The sequence below is a fragment of the Neovison vison genome, chromosome 5, assembly GCF_020171115.1.
Source record: "Neovison vison isolate M4711 chromosome 5, ASM_NN_V1, whole genome shotgun sequence".
NCBI lineage: Eukaryota > Metazoa > Chordata > Mammalia > Carnivora > Mustelidae > Neogale > Neogale vison.
Window position 1 is genome coordinate 105,459,397 of NC_058095.1, and position 16,365 is coordinate 105,475,761.

The 16,365-nt window shown below is 46.5% G+C and overlaps 1 protein-coding gene across 1 annotated transcript in view; it reads left to right on the forward strand.

Annotated features, from left to right (window-relative positions):
* LOC122907061 (guanylate cyclase soluble subunit beta-2-like) overlaps window positions 1-16,365 on the forward strand; it is a 59,633-nt gene that overhangs the window by 14,127 nt on the left and 29,141 nt on the right. Inside the window, exons 3-4 of the mRNA XM_044249670.1 lie at window positions 1,894-1,988; window positions 14,480-14,640. Coding sequence (XP_044105605.1) covers window positions 1,894-1,988; window positions 14,480-14,640 — 256 coding nt within the window. The remainder of the gene's footprint in view (window positions 1-1,893; window positions 1,989-14,479; window positions 14,641-16,365) is intronic.

Genomic DNA, 16,365 nt, shown 5'->3' on the forward strand with positions numbered 1-16,365 from the left:
CTATAGGGTTGTTTGAGAAGCTCTAGCAAATGTGTGTGGGGCGGGAGGGGAGCACGGATTTAAAAAAAAAAAGTTAAAAAAAACACTGATCTTACCAACTACTTCCCTTACTTTACTGATGAGGAAATCAAGGTCCAAAGAGAGAAAGTAATGTTCCCTCAGAGCTCATTTGTATTAAGGGTAGATTTGGAATCAGGGTGTCCTGGCTCTCGGCTAGATAGCCCCCGGCACAGCTTGTTATCTCTGTGCTCTCACTACTATATCCACTCCCCATGGCCTCTGTGCCGTGTTTCTCATTCTCTCTTCTCACTCCCATTATTCTCTTTTATCCTCATCAATACTCCTGTCAGAAGTGTGGGACAAGTGTCACTCTCCCACTTAACAGCGGGGAGGATGAAGTCCAGGGAGATAAAGGAGTAGCTAACTCAGAGGGGGGAAAAAGATTTAGGAATGAATAAGGATCTTCAGGTATTAGAGGGCTGGTATCTGGAGGTGGAAGCATCCCCGTCTGCATGTGCCCAGGGGGCAGATCCAGAACCCGGGAGTGAGACGGCAGGTGGCAAGGTGCTGGAGCTGTGGGCTTCAGAGCTCAGAGCCCAAGTCCCTCCCGTGTCAGCGGGGAGATCCTGGCCAGACAGCCTCTCTGAGCTTCCACTTCCTCCATAGTAAGAGGGATGATCACAAATGATTTGTCAATAAATAGAAGGTATTATAAGGGTCTAGAGGTAGGTTTTGGTTCAACATAAGAAAGAAACTTTCTGGGCGCCTGGGTGGCTCAGTTGGTTGAGCAGCTGCCTTTGGCTCAGGTCATGATCCTGGACTTCCAGGATCGAGTCCCGCATCGGGGTCCCAGCTCCTTGGGGAGTCTGCTTCTCCCTCTGACCTTCTCCTCTCTCATGTTCTCTCTCACTCATTCTCTCTCAAATAAATAAATAAAATCTTAAAAAAACAAAACAAAACAAAACTGAAACAATCTTCTTAAAAAAAAAAAAACTTTCTATCAAAGAGAGCAGTCCGTAAATGGGATGAGCTGCCTTGCAGAGGAGTGAGTTTCCTGTCACTGGAAGTCTTTAAGAATAAACTAGAAGATTAGCAGTCCGAGGTAGTAAAGAATGGGGAATTGGACAATTAGGAAATGTCACACTTCTACCAATTCCGAGATTCTGTAAAGTGGGCCGGGATAAACTCAAATGTTTTGTACTTTTCTTGGTTATTCAAACATTCTCTTTGCTGCCTTGGAGCCTCTTCGCTCTGTCCAGAACGATCGTCTTTGCCCATCCATCCTTCAGTCTCAGCAGAACCTCCCTTTCCCAGGAAGCACACCCTGCCCAGCCTCCTGTCCCCTGACTTGCTGGAATTGGTAACTGCAGTTGAATGGTTCACACAAGGAACGGTGACTCCCAGGTTAAGCCACTTTTCACCGGGTTTGGTTAATCGCTAGAAGACTCAAGTCCATCCGTAACTCCTAAAACATAGCTAACCACGTTTGGGAACAGTGAGACTCTCAGGCAGCTGCTCTAGTTGCTTCAGAGAATGAGGCTCTGGGACCGCCGAGCTCCATGTTCACTAGCGTGTACTGGGTTCCTAACATGCGCCCAGTACAGCACCTCTTGCTGAGGGTTCAAAGATCAATGTAAATCACAAGCCCATGCTCAAGGAGCACAGTCCAGAGGACAGACTTGACACCAACCAGGGAAACACATAGTTTTCTGTGGATCCTTGAGAAGAGAGCTCTTGGCCCAAACTGGGATCCGGGAAGACTTCTTCCACGGCCTCCCATTCCTCGCGATCAAGAGTGTTCTTGCTCTCTCTTATCTTCCTCGGTCAGTGGGTATATGCTTGAGGCAGAGCTCCAGCTGCTGGGTTTTCATCGTCCTGTGATTTCTCTTTCAGAGCCTCTGCCGAAGTGCAAGACGCCTTCATGACTTACACGGTGTATGATGACATCATCACCATCAAACTCATCCAAGAGGCCTGCAGAGTTCTGGGTAAGGAGGAAGCGGGCTTGTCGGGGTTTCTTAGGGCTGCCGTCACACAGTACAGCTAGTTCTCATCCTCCATCCTGCTGTGTTAAGACCCGGCGAACACCGAGCTAGCAATCTTGAGCCATCGCTCAGGTTCTAACTACAGATCCTTGTTTTGTGGGTTTCTGTTTCAAGATCCCTTATTTCATATATATCGTTAGTATTGGACCCGTGGGCAGGAGCACCATGACTCACACCTGAACGAAGCTTCTCTAACACACATCTTTTGTCTGAAAGGCACATCATACCCTTCTTGTATTTAAAGCACGAGGCAGCCCTTCAATGCTGTTCTTGGGACATTTTCAGCAGCACACCACCAGCAATAAAAGCACAAACGTGTAAAAACAGCGTGTGAAATCGATTGCCAAAAGGACACTTAATGTACAGTATGAGAAAGGAGACAAGGACACAGAGTACTGCCTCGTTTGACCTAAGCTAGGAATGCGTGTGCTCGGGGATGAAGAGTTTTTGCTTCTTTGCACCTGCTCCTGAATGACTGCAAATGCTTGGTGGTACTGATTTTGGGGTTACAAACACGTTTTAGCGAGTAGAAAATGTGCAGTGTTCTGGTGGTCCAGGTGTTCCGTAGAGCAGCATAACTCCACTCTCTGCTTCTTCCCCACCATGTGTCTATGTCTCTATGTCCAAATTTCCCTCTTCTTCTTGCACTGGATTTAGGGCCCACCCTCATCCTATCACCTACCCTTTCCATTTGAGGAACCTTGAGCTTCTTACAGACAAAAATTGTGAGGGTCCCTCTCAGGGTCAGCATCTGTATCAGCACTCTCGTGCCTGGCCTTGATGGTGGCCTTGACAGAGATAGTCATAACTTTGAAATGTATCACTGTGACCACCTCTGGGTGTCGGGGGGGACAGCTCTGGGAATCCTCTTGAGCCAACCATGCTTGTGTTTATCTGGAAACAGAGCTGGTGTATTTTGGGGGGGTGCTGAGGGCCTTCTTCCCCATCTGCTCTGCCATGGGTTGTAATGGGGGGCCCATTGTGGATGGTTCCACTTACAATGCACTTGTACTTCCCAGGTGATTCCTCACACGGACATATCGGCAAGCTATGGCTTATTATATTAACCTGCTCGCTCCCCAGGCCCGGATGGGGAGGAGTTCAGGACAGAGAGAGAATACAGTCCTGCCTCTTTCTAGTTTAATGACTGAAGACAAGTTACTTACTTGGTTACAGTTTTCTCATCGACCTATGAGAATAATAATATCTACCTGCCAGAGTTATTTTGAGGATTAGATGAGATGACATATGTGAAAATGTCAGAAGTGTTATCTGGCACAATAATAAGCTCTCAAAATGTATTTCTTTCCTTCTTTCCTTCCTTCCTTCTCTCTGTATTAATTTCCTATTTCTAAATAAGGTTACATTTGGAGGTTGCAAGGAGACATGGGTTTTGGGGGACACTTCAAACCAGCACACCCTCCTTTCCTTTACCATTCCTTCTCACCAGCATGGAGCTGGGGCCTGGAGAGGAAGGAGTTTCTACTGTCCCAGGCTCCAGGCTGGGTACCGGAAGCCGAGAGAGTCCCCTGTTGCTTCTGGGTTCTTTGACAACATGCTCTTCTGTTCCCAGTTGAACTTCCTTAGGCTACCCCTCCAGGCACTGTGGCCTTGGGCTGTGGTGAGATGGCATCTAGGGATTACTGCAGGTGGACCCTGTCAGCTTCCTCGCCTGGCACCTAGACCCTGGGACAGAATTGTTGAAAGCATGGCGGAAGGCTGGATCCCATGCAGCCCCCAGGGGCTCAGGCAGCTGGGGCTGTGGTTTCCAGCTGTTTGTCATGGAGTCTCTGAGGGTCCTGCAAGTTGGCCTTCTGTCCTTGGGACCTCCTCCAGGGGTGGTCGCAGGTAAAAGTCTGCCCCAGGCACACAGTGACCAGCCCAGCTGGGGAACACGTGGGGGCGGCTAGTGAACGTGAAGCCTGCAGATACAGGTGGCTTCCCCAGAACGCGGATGCGTAAAGTGCTGGGGTTGGGTGAGGCCTTGAGTTTCTCTTTCCTGTGACTATTAGGGAAATTCTCTGATTAAAAAAATTGTACCATTTAACCTCATGCACATGTTTTCCCTTTGTTTCCACATGGCAGTTTGATTGACATCTGTGTCTCTGCTCATGCTCCTGGTCATTCCCCAGATGCAGAAAACCTTTCTTCAGGTATCTGCAGCGGGGAGAAGCCCCAAGTGTCCATGAAGCTGGGAGGGGGAAGCTTGTGAGGCTCAGGGAGCTGAGCTCCTGGTCACCTGCCAGCCACACCTCCTAACGGAACGAGACAAGGTTGTGTCTGAGCCTGGACATCAGGTACTGAAATGATACATTCACTGGCTCCTGCAGCTCCTGGAGCTCGGGCTCCAGGAGCAGCCAGCATGGCCTGCCTTGTTCTCTAGAGGTCCTTGGAGGCAGGCAGAGGAGGGGGACAGACAGGGCCCACGTGGCGTCTCAGAATCACAGCTGAGCGCCCACCACCCCTCCCCCTTCCACAGAGGTTCACAGAGAGAGTTTCTAGGAAGAAGATGGGCCAGAATCTGGGGAACATCCGTGGCACCTGTGAACCACAGCTCTATCCCGTCTGACCTGTTTAGGGAGCCCCAACCCATCTGCCTCCCCAATAGCTGATGCCAGGGGAAATGGATGTTGGGCTTGGGCTATCCAAAAGTAGGTAGAGTCAGGATTTCAGGAGGAGTCTGACCCCAGTGTGTGTACTCTTCAGAGTGCTGGGCTGCCCACCCTGGGCTGGGAGCCTGGAGACGAACTTTCGAGACCCAGCTCACCTCCTAGGCAGCAGCCTTCTTGCCTTCACATCACAGCTTGCCCACACCAGAGTGAGCCTCTCGGCCTTCTTGTTTAACACACCTGCCAAAGAGATTGTTGTCTTAAACATTGCTTTTTAATATTTTAGGACATGCAATGATGACATTACATATGCTTTTCAAACCGTGCGGGCAGACGCCTTCCTTATTCTAATCTGCTCTTAGGCAAGGCCCAGCCCTCCCCCAGTCTGGCAGGCTGGCCCTGACTCTGAGTGGGAGCTGCTGGGCCTCTGGGGCAAATCTCAGTGTTCATAGTGGCCGCCCTTTTCCCAGAGAAGTCGGGGGAGTGTCTGGTTCCTTTTCTCCCACAGAAGGAATAAAAATCACTGGGTGGGAGGTGACTCTAGACTTGACCCAAAAGCTGGAGTTTTTTTAATTATTATTATTTATTTATTTATTTATTTATTTATTTTTAAAGCTGGAGTTTTGACAGAGCTTAGGAAATAGAAGAGCAACGGAGCTTGAACTGGAAGGTGGGATGAAGCTCTCCTTCACCCTTTCTTTGATTTTCTTTCAAGGCTTCCCAGAAGCAGGAGACAGTAGTGGCTACATCAATCAGGCTCTGTTTGGTTCTAAGCCCTCTGCCAAGAGGGCATCTAGTCCACTTTCTAGGAGTGCCAGGGGTTGGTTTCTGGTGTGACCCTGGGTCAGGGATAGAAATTCATGGAGCGCTGATCTCCTCCTTGAAAAGAAATCGTACTGACTTCAAATGGTCATAGGAAGGAGGGGATGAAAGAGACAAGAAACGTGAGGCCCTCTGAAACATCCGGGACCCAAAGGAGGTACTCAGCGAATGTCAACTACATCTGAAGGGGGGGCAGGGACATTTCGATGTTTGGTGTCTCTGGCTGTTGTCCCTTAAAAGTAGGACCGAGCTTTGATGTTTGCCTTAAATGGCTATAGTATAATGTTCTGGAGCCATTCTGAGCAGTGCTTGGTAAACCATACACAGCCCCTGGGCCAAATCTGGCTCCCTGCCTGTTTTCGTAAGCAAAATTTTATTGAAACTCAGCTGGGCCCATGTGTTGACATCTTGTCTCTGGCTGTTCTGAGTTATCGTGGCAGAGTTGAAGCGTTGCAGCAGAGACCTGCAAAACTGAAAACACTATCTACCCTTTACAAAACCAGTTTTGTCACCTAAGGCTCTAGAGAATGGATCTTTGTCAAGATTTCTTAAATCCCTTTTTCCTTGAGAACTACTATTTATCAGATTATGTTCAACCCCCACCAAATTCATATGTTGAAGCCCGAACCCCCAATGTGACGGTATCTGGAGACGGGGCTTTTGGGAGATAATGAGGTTCCCCTGAGGTCACGAAGGTGGAACCTTACGGTGGGATTAGTGCTCTCATAGGAAGAGGTCTCAGACAGTTAGCCCTCTCTCTCAGGAAGCATGGGCACGTGCTTCCTCTTTCTCTCACACACACATCTCCGGCTCCAATCATGTGAGGACATGGTGAGAAGCCAGAAAGAGAACTCTCTAGAACCTGACCACACTGGCACTTGAATCTCACACTTCAGGCTTCCAGAATTCGGAATAATTGAATTTCTGTGGTTTAGCTGCCAGCTCATAGTATATTGTGACAGCAGCCCCAGCAGACAAGCAGGAACTTGAGAAAGTTTTCACATCTCCAGAAAGAACTACTTCCTGCGTCTGGTATCATGCCCAGGCCATTCTGTAACTGTGTGTGATTATGAACACCGTTGGGGGTGGCAGTTCTGTTCGCAGAGAGGTGTCTTCCCATGTGTGTCCCTCAGGCTTTCATAGTTCCAAACCAACCGATACATTTGGAAGCAGCAGTGATTTTATAGACATTTGTCGATTTTATGTGTGGGGCTTTCTACCCAAAGCCAGAGTCTTTCACTGTGATTCCTCTCTAACTTCTTGTTGCTTATCTCAGTAACATCTCTTGGTCTATCCCAAGTTGCATATAAGTATGGTGAGCATGTTTTCAAATGAAAAGTTGGTATGTGGGATGCTTGGGTGGCTCAGGTCATGATCTCAAGATTCCTGGGATCAAGCTGCGCATCAGGCTCCTTGCTCAGTGGGAGCCTGCTTTTCCTTCTGCTTTCTGCTCCCCCTGCTTGTGCTCTCTAACACAAACATACATAAAATCTTTAAAAGAAAAAGGTGGGATGCAAATTGAGTAAATAACATGCAGGCGTCTTGGAATCAGGAGGCTCTGGGAAACATGGATTGTAGGTTTCTCTCTCTCTCTCGAGATATATACATGCACATAAATACACACACACACTGATGTATATATTCTATGAATCAGAGAGAGCATGGCCTGCCAGAAGATAGCCCACAGGAAGGACAATTTTTTTTTTAAGATTTATTTATTTGAGAGACAGGGAGACAGAGAGCACACAAGCAGGGGGGGAGGCAGAGGGAGAGGGAGAAGCAGACTCCCTGCTGAGCTGGGAGCCCAAGGTGGGGCTCGATCCCAGGATCTGGAGACCATGACCTGAGCTGAAGGCAGATGCTTAACCATCTGAGGCACCCAGGTACCCCCAAAGGAAGGACATTTAACTATTTAACAAAATACACTGATCAGTTGAGACAAACTCTTCCCTCAGACAAAGGAAAAAAGCAGGCTCAGTTACCACTAGTCAATGCTTTGCTTTCCAAGTGAGCTCCAGAATGCAATTTGCCTACCTTTAAGCAAATTGTTGGGACTTTTCCAGACCACTCTGCCACTGCATAGCTCTGTGCTTTCAATGAGCAGAATTCAGGATGGGACCAGATGGCAGGTTAAGCATTGCATAAAGAATTGTTCTGGGTATGAATAAGTACCTACTTAGTGTGTAAGTGGGTTATTAGTGATCTGAAGTGACAAAATGCAAAACAGTACACAACAGCTATTTGGCACAGCTGTGTCAGTCTAGACTCTGCTTGCTAAGAGACCAATAGTCAAACACATTTCAACAGTTAGCAAGCGGCAAATGCCAACAAGCCTTCTCGGCGTTTGCCTCTTTTAAGATAAGAACAACAATGTAAAATTTACAAAGTCCCAAAATCCGGCATTACAATGTTTGATCTTTACCATGACCCTCTGAGGGCGGAACAGTTGCCCCGGAAAGGTGATCCCCCCACCACGCCCCCAAGGCTGAGGGCTTGACTCCTGGCATGCGGGTTCTGAGCCCAGTTTCCAAGCACACAGCTCCAAGCAGCTGATGACTGGTGGGCACGGACTCTCTAGCAAGGACTCTGGGATCCGATGGACTAGGTTGAACCCCCCGCTGTACCATGCCCTAATAACTAACGTAACCTGGACCAAATTCCCCATCGGAAAGCAGCCCTGACACCCACTGCCCCTACATCAGAGGGCCTGTCCTAAAGATGCAATACAATACTGCTAGCCAGGCATCTCACCCAGAGCAGATACTCCACAGAGCAGACCCTCACCTTGTCCCCCTCCCCTGGCCCTACCTGGAAGGTCTCTGACTAGGCCAAGCCTCTTTTCCCAAGTTTGCCAGGAAGAAGGCAGCTCGTGATCCGCTGTGGAGGGCCTCCTGCCTGAGCTGGTGTCATCTATGGCCCAGCTGGTCTTCCTCTGTGGGCTGGTGAACAGTCCTGCTGCCTCTGGACCCCCATCCTCCCCGTTTAAAGTTTCCTCCTTGCAACCTGTGGTACTCACATGGGTAGTAGTTTTCTTCTTTTCTTTTTCTTTTTTCTTTTTTTTTTTATGATTTTATTTATTTATTTGAGAGAGAGCAAGAGAGAGCACCCTAACAAGAAGTTGAGCTTGATAAGGTGGGTGGGTGGGGGAGGGCAGTGCTGGGAGGGGCAGAAGGAGAGGGAAAACCAGGCCGGGGGGCTGGATCCCAGAGCCCTGGGATCCCGACCTGAGCCACAGAGGGTACTTATTCCACTGAGCCACCCAGGCGCCCCTCCTGCTTTTCTTAAGCTCCCTCCTCCTACTCACACAAGATTTCTCCTATTATCTCGGGCCTGGCTTTGGTGATGTTATTTGAGAAGGAGAATATTCTAGGTGAATGGCTCTTTCCAGATATCAGAAGCTTATTCCTTTGGCTACATTAGCCTTGGGGAAAAAATACCCATTTTCGATGGAAAATTTTCTAAAATGTACTACATACACCTCCCCGTCTTGTGGGAGAGCACATGCTTCCCTGGGCCCCTCGGATGGGTCACTATGAGGAATGGCTCTTGTTCCCTGTATTCAGGTGATGGGAGGTGTGCAGGGGTCTTGGGGGTGTGGCCCTGAGTGGGCCCTGTGTCCAGAAGGCCCAGAACAGGCAGCTGTGGCTCTGTGGCCTTCCTCTGCCCTGTCAGCCCTCACGCAGGGTTTGGCAGGTATCATGTCCTCCACCCTGGACAGCCCGCCTCTGCTCTTTCTAGTCCCTTGAGCCATCACCCAGGAAGAAGTAACATTTCCCAGTGATGTCAAAGAGCCAGGCTTGTTAAGTCAGAAAATTGGAGTTTAGACATCATTCCAATTGAAAACCTACGTCAAAGGCTCCATATCTCTTCTGGGGAGCCAAGCATCTGGAAAATGGACACTTCCTGACAGTGATTTTCCTGCCAGCAAAGAAGCCTTCCATTAAAACAACAAAAACAAACAACCCTTTTAGCCTCTCTCTCTCTCTCACACACACACACAGAGAACTGTATTCTCAAGCACGTGTGCCCCTCCCCCAGCTTCGATAATTATTAATATTTCACCAATCTTGTTCCATCTCTCTGGTCCCTCCACCCTTTTTCTGGTTTTGTTTTTGCTGGAATGTTTTAAAGCAAATCTCAGGTTTCTTATAATTCTACCCATAAATATTTCAGTATGAGTCTCTAACAAGATAAAGACATTTTAAAAACTTAATCATAATGCCTTGATTATACCGAACAAAGTTCATAATATTACAGAGGCCCAGAATCCAGCTGTATCTCAGTTGGCCATGGATAAATGTGGTCTTTGTGGTCTTTTTGTATTAGATTTACTAAGGTCTTTTTAGGACAATCAGCAAAAACTTCTACTTTGACATAATTTCAAACTCACAGGAGGTTCGCAAGAATAGCACGAAGAATTCCCATATACTTTTCATCCATATTCCCCAAATGTTAACATTTTACTATATTGGATCCATCCTTCTCTATCTGTAATTTTTTCCCCTGAATCGTCAGTACGTTGCAGATATGATGTCTCGTTAGCCCTGAAAATTCTCTTACGTAACTGTAATACAACTACCAAACTGAGGAAATGAATGTGTATGTAAGGCTATTACGTAACCTACAGAATTATTGAGATTTTTCCAGTTGTCTCCGTGACATCCTTTAGAACAAAGAAAACCTTGGACTGCAGAAGTTGTCACATCTCTTCCGTCTTCTGACATCTGGAAAAGTTCCTGGATCTTTCTTTGGGTTTTGTAACATTGCTATCTTTGGCAAATTCCGGTCAGCTATTTTGTAGGATGCCCTCAACTCAGGATTATCTGATATTTCCTCTTGATTCAATTCACATTGTGCTTTCTTGGTGGGAAGACCCAAGAAGGGATGTCTGTCCTTCCCAGGTCACCGTAGCATGGGGCATATGATGTCCTTTTGTCCCATTGTCCTGTTATTGGTATTAACTTTGATTGCTTGGTTAAGGAGGGATCTGCCAGGTTTCTCTACCACATTGGTCCTGTCTTTCCCTTTGTAATCAGTAGTTTGTGAAAAGATACTTGAAGACTATGCAAATATCTAGTTGCTTCTCAAACTCCTCCCTCCCCAGTTTTAGTACTCATTGGTGATTCTTGCCTGAAACCATTATTACGGTGGTGGCCAAATGGTATATTGTTCCTTTTATGTTTATTAGTTGGATTTCTACAGGGAAAGAAAGGATTTTCCCCTCTTCCCCATTTATTTATATCAATATGAGCCCTTGACTATTATTTTTTAAATAGGTTATGATCCTTTGGTTTCATTATTTTGATGCTCAAATTCTCCAAGATTAACCAGTGGGAGCCCCTTTAAGCTGGACTCTTTGTCCTTTTGAGTCTTTGGTTATTTCTTTAGTTTCTGGGATGACTAGATGTTATAGGCTTGTCTTAGCCCTTCCCTGCCCCAGCTCTGAAATCTACTGTTTCTCCAAGGAGCTTTGACCCCCCACCCACACACACCCCAATCAACTGATCAATAGATCTATCCATCCTTCCATCCATCCATCTAATACCATGATGAGTCTTACTGTCTTATTACAGTAGATTTGCTAATCTACCTCACAGACTTCATTCTGTTCTTTCCCCTTCCATAACTGTAACTGCCTTCTCATACAGTGAGGAACTTGTTCCCCACTTTTCACAATATATTTACTTACACCTTTAATCTTCAAATGTTCAGAAAGTCGTTTCAGAATTGCTTACTAACACCATTGTGGGAAGGAAACCTACTAACTACAGTTAAATATTTGTTTACAGTTTTTTGTTCATTTGTTTAGTTTTGGGTTTAGTCTAAAGACAGAGCAGTGTAAATCCTATGTTCAGATGTTACTGGGTTTTTTTTTTCCCCTGGGTAATTAGATTTTTCAAAACTGGTTCTGTTACAATACTGTTCTGTTAATCTGTTTGTTTGAATTGTATCTCGGAGCTTTCCCTATCCTTATTTATACCGTATTTGTTTTCTTTATTTTCAGTATATGAGTCATTAACATGATTCCTCAAACCAGAACTGTCCAAAAAGTTATGCTCAGAGCAATGTCAGTCCCCCGCCCTCCACAATTTTTCTAACCTCTCTACCTCATTCCCACCAATGCCCTGTAGGTAGGCAATCCCAAAAGTCCCTGGTTTATCCTTCTGGTGTTTCATTTTGCACAAATAAACAGATAAATGCATATTTCTGTATATCCCCTGCTCTGTTACACAAAAGATAAAATGCTAAGCATACTACAGATTCTCCTTTGCACCATCAAAAAATATGTTAAGGCACCTATGACTCTTTCAGTTTTCTCATTTGTTGACATTTCCTATTTTTCCCTGACTCCCTGTGACTTAGAGAACTCATGGAATCCTAAGTTCACTGAGCTGAAACTGTGTAACAACACAACACAGTGTTTTAAAAACACTGGTTTTTAAAAGTGACCTGTGCTCTGCTAGACAAGCTCTCTCAACCAGAAATCTAAGAAGTCCCAGACCCAGCACGGATGGAAGAGGCCGCCCCCAAACTGGAGATCTGTGTTCAAGCACCATTAATCTCTGAACCAGCTGGCCTCTCCTATGAATAGAGCAGGGTGCCCAGGAACAAAATAACCAGGGTCTTGAACAAGCAGGTTCATGGATTTGGGGAGGATTACAGATTTAAGAGAAAAGTCAGATAGTCTTTCTACACAAGGATGCCACTGTCACTTTGCTATACCTTGCTTGGTTTGCCGACAGCCGTGTCCTCCTGAGTATGGTTCCCGGGAGAAGGAGGTCTCTGGGATCTGTGCTTTCCCGGCGGGTAACAGGATGCACCTGCTCAGCACTCCAGCCCATGGGACACACAGCACAGTTGTTTTTTCTCAGCTTGCGTCAGCCAGATTTAGCAGGAAGGGAGGGAGAAGGGGGAAAGAGGAAAGAATGATTCCACACCTGTCCATGCACTTTTCAGTTCCTCTCCCAGGGGCTCATAAGCAATGGAAAGGACTTGAGTGGAATTTATTTCAGTTCTTTGCAGCTTAGCAGGTGGCCCTTGATTGCTCTTATAGACAAGCCTGCCTGCATCCAGCTCGGGATGGACCCAGAAGCAGAGAACCCAAAAGACGCAATTAACATAAGCCATTCCCACCCTCTACCCTCCTGTCCCAAGCTTTGTCTTGATTCAAAGACCTGGGTAATATATTTTTGGAATGTATGTGTAACACACCCTTGGTAAGGCCAGACTAATTCAGAACAGGGCTCTCTCCTGCTCAGATTACAAAACAATTATCTGCCCAAGAGTCTGGGTGTGAACAATGAGCCATAGGGAATCTGCTTCTCTGATCATCCCAAGAAGCAAACAGAGGGTGGGAAGTGCTCAGGCCTCCTCCGATCCCCTGCCACCCCTGCAGGAATTGTCCTTAAGCTCAAGGGACCTGGAAAGTCCCCTACTGGGAATTCCAGATTCAGCCAGAACACCACAGAGCCCTTCGAGGGTCCAGCCAGGGATTGTGGTGATTGTAAATTCCGCAGGTCTCCCATGAGCCTGGGCATTCCAGACCTTGTCCCAGCCCCTGAGACCTCCCAGGGTTGCTACATCACAGGAAATAAGAGAATGTTCTTTCACAGACATACCAGGCCACCAGCATCAAGGGATGTCCTGTCTCCTGTGTCAGTGATGACAACCCATAAGCAGTCCTTACTCTTGAGGAGAACTCTCGTTTTTTTGCTGCTCTAGAGACATGGGGGATGTGGTATAGAAATCACTGAATGCAGAGCACCTGGCAGGCTCAGTGGGTTAAGTGTCTGCTTTTGGCTTGGGTCATGATCCCGGGGTCCTAGGATCGAGTCCTGCATTGGGCTCCCTGCTCAGCGGAGAGCCTGCTTCTCCCTCTCCCTCTGCCTGCCGCTCCCCCTGCTTGCACTCTCTCTCTCTGTCAAATAAATAAGTAAAGTCTTAAAAAAAAAAAAAAGAAAAAGAAAAGGAAATCACCAAATTTAGAGTTAGAGCTTCTGCCCCTGGTTTAGGTCCATTCACCAAGACGACTCTCAATTTCAAAAAGGGGACACCTCACCTGTAAAAAAAAGGGACATGATAATAAGATTAGTTAACATACAAGGTTTCAGCATCGTCAAATAATTGACGATTTTGATTATTGAGTACTTAATGATTAATGGGTGTTTCAGGAACTATAAACTTTCTTTAATAAAGACTTCTGCTTCTCTAAAGCAAACAGTCACATTCCGTCTATGGCAACAGTGCAGACCGTGGCAGCAGCCCCAGCAAAGGCCATCAATCTACCTCCAGGTCTTTATCAAGCTCCTACCTTGTGTCTGGCACAGAAAATGTGTAGAATGCGGTCACTGCCTCTCAGGAATTTCACAGTTGGGAAGAAAGTAAAATGCAACCGTTAGGAAGAGTACCCAGTGTGACGTGGGCTGTTCAGAGAAATCTTTATGGAGGGTGCGGTGTGCAAAGTACACCCCGTGGGGACACCGGAATGGGGAGAGGACAAGAGGAAAAGGGGAGATCATTGCAAGCATTCGGCATCATTTTCTGGGTAAATCAAGATAGGTTCATCCGTATTGTTTCTTAGCTGTGGTATTAGTTCTTTCTTAGAGATAGCTTTTCATTTCATTTACAAGCCATCATCTTTAAAGACATCTAGCAGTAGTAGGGGAGACTGGAGGGGGCCATACACAGCCCTGCCCAGAGCAAACTTGGCTCTGGAAGCCAGAGTCAGCCAGTATAGGGATGGGAAGCTATCGCTTCTGGACTGTAGAGGAATTTATGCCTTGGGGACCACAGAGAAGACTGGGGTAGGGTTAGAAGAATCTCATGTTCCCGTGTCAGGACTCACTGGCTTCCTCACGGTGGAAAGTGAACCCTTTGGAAGCTGCTCAGTAACATGTCCCATGGGCAGGATGTGAACGCTTTGGAGCCCAAGGAAGACCACCCGAATGAGAATGAACACTTTGCAGGTGCTTTTATTTGGGGGCTATGCTTTGGGTTCCACAGGCGTGTCCATGGAAGCCATTCTGAAACTCTTCGGAGAATACTTCTTTAAATTCTGCAAGATGTCTGGCTACGATAGGATGTTGCGGACACTGGGTGGAAACCTCACGGAGTTTATTGAAAACCTTGATGCCCTCCACAGTTACCTCGCACTGTCTTATCAGGTAAGACTATCTGAGGCCGGTCTTGTTGGCTCTAAGGGGGAGCAAATGCCTGAGGCAGTCCTCGGTCATCATCGCCCTGCCCCCAGGAGGGGTGCAGGTGCAGGGGCAGGCAGAATCCTTGGTACTCAGTGTCTGGAAGGACGGGACAATGAATGCCTGTTGGCCACTTTGATCAGCTGGCTGGCAACAAAGAAGGACAAGCTGAAGAGGTCTGCTTGGCGACATAGGTCAGCTTCTTCCAGCAGTCGCTGGTGTGGCTTTGGAATGAAATCTGAAAGACTGATCCCAGCGGGAATGAAGGCTGGTAAACAATCAGGTTTCGGTGGATTTGCAAGATTGCTCCTCAGGTTTCCTGGCCTGGATGGAGCTGATAAATAGCTTCTGTAGCCAGATTCATTTTCTCACATATCAGAAGGAAGGGCTTGACAGGGCCCAGAGCCACAGTCGGAAACCATCCCGCGCTGAGTGACCTGTGGGGTGGCCGCTTGCGGTGTTGAGAAAAACGAATGTCCCTATTGGGATCTATCCTTCTGGAGTTCTTCCCTTGGTTTTCTTCCTTGTAGGCATCATTGGAAATTCAAACGCCTAGACCTCCTTTTCTTTTTTAAGAAAAGAAAATGCTCCATTAAATAGGCAAAATGGCACTTAGATGTTTTTTATTTTATATAAAATTATTTATATTTCTTTTTAGGACTCTTGATAGTTGACCAAGCTCTTTCTTCCCTATTTTTATATTTAATGTTCATACTGCCCTTGAAGGGTTGTCATAGGGATAAAATGGGAATATTCAAGCTAAATGCCCCTTCAACCATAAGGCACCCTTCTGCGTGTTCCATGGGAAAATGTTATTTTCTCTGTTGTTCACATAAAGAATAAGAAGCTTGGAAGCCTTAACTGGCTTCAAGTAGGATGAGTAGGTGGGCTGTCCTGTTGCTATCTTGTGAACTACTCAAGGACGGAGGGAACAGAAGGAGCTCTGACTATGGGGTCATATGGACCTACCACACTGTCTGACCAGCTGACTAGCTGTGTGGTACCCTCAATGGACCTCTAGCTTCTCACTTATTCATTTAGTAGGTATGTATTGATTATCTACTCAGTGCAAGCCCTTTTTGTAGGCATTGGGCAAACACAGAGACAAAAAGGGATTAATAGTTAAAAAAAAAAATCCACCCCCATATTATTGTGTGAATTATAAGAGAGCACATGCGGAAGTCCCCCACATTGTGCTCAGTCTAGAAAAGGCATTTCACAAATAATAATAGCTACTTTCTTTTCCCTTTTCTCTCTGTTCCATATGGCCAGTTAAAAAAATGATAGAAATTCATATGGCAACTTCCTTTAAAATTTCTTAGTTAAAGCACTGCTGTTAGGATACAAAGAAATACAGTTGGGACCCTTCAATAATGCCCCATATTTTAATATAACATCTTTCACCTGTAAATTTGGCTAATATCTCAAATCACAGTCCTGGAGAATGTTACTGTTCTCCCATTCATTCATTAAACAACAACAACAAAAAATTATGGAACATCTTTTATGCTCCAGATACTGTGCCCACCATTTACTCCCGCTTTAATGAATAAGGGTGGGTGGAACTGAAGGTCTGAAGTTCCAGCCCATTGTTTGTACACCCAACTCCTAATACCTTTCCTCTGGGGTAGCCATCTGTCATTCCTTCACGTGCCCAAACCAATGCTAAAGAACAGAACTTCTCAGCAGTGC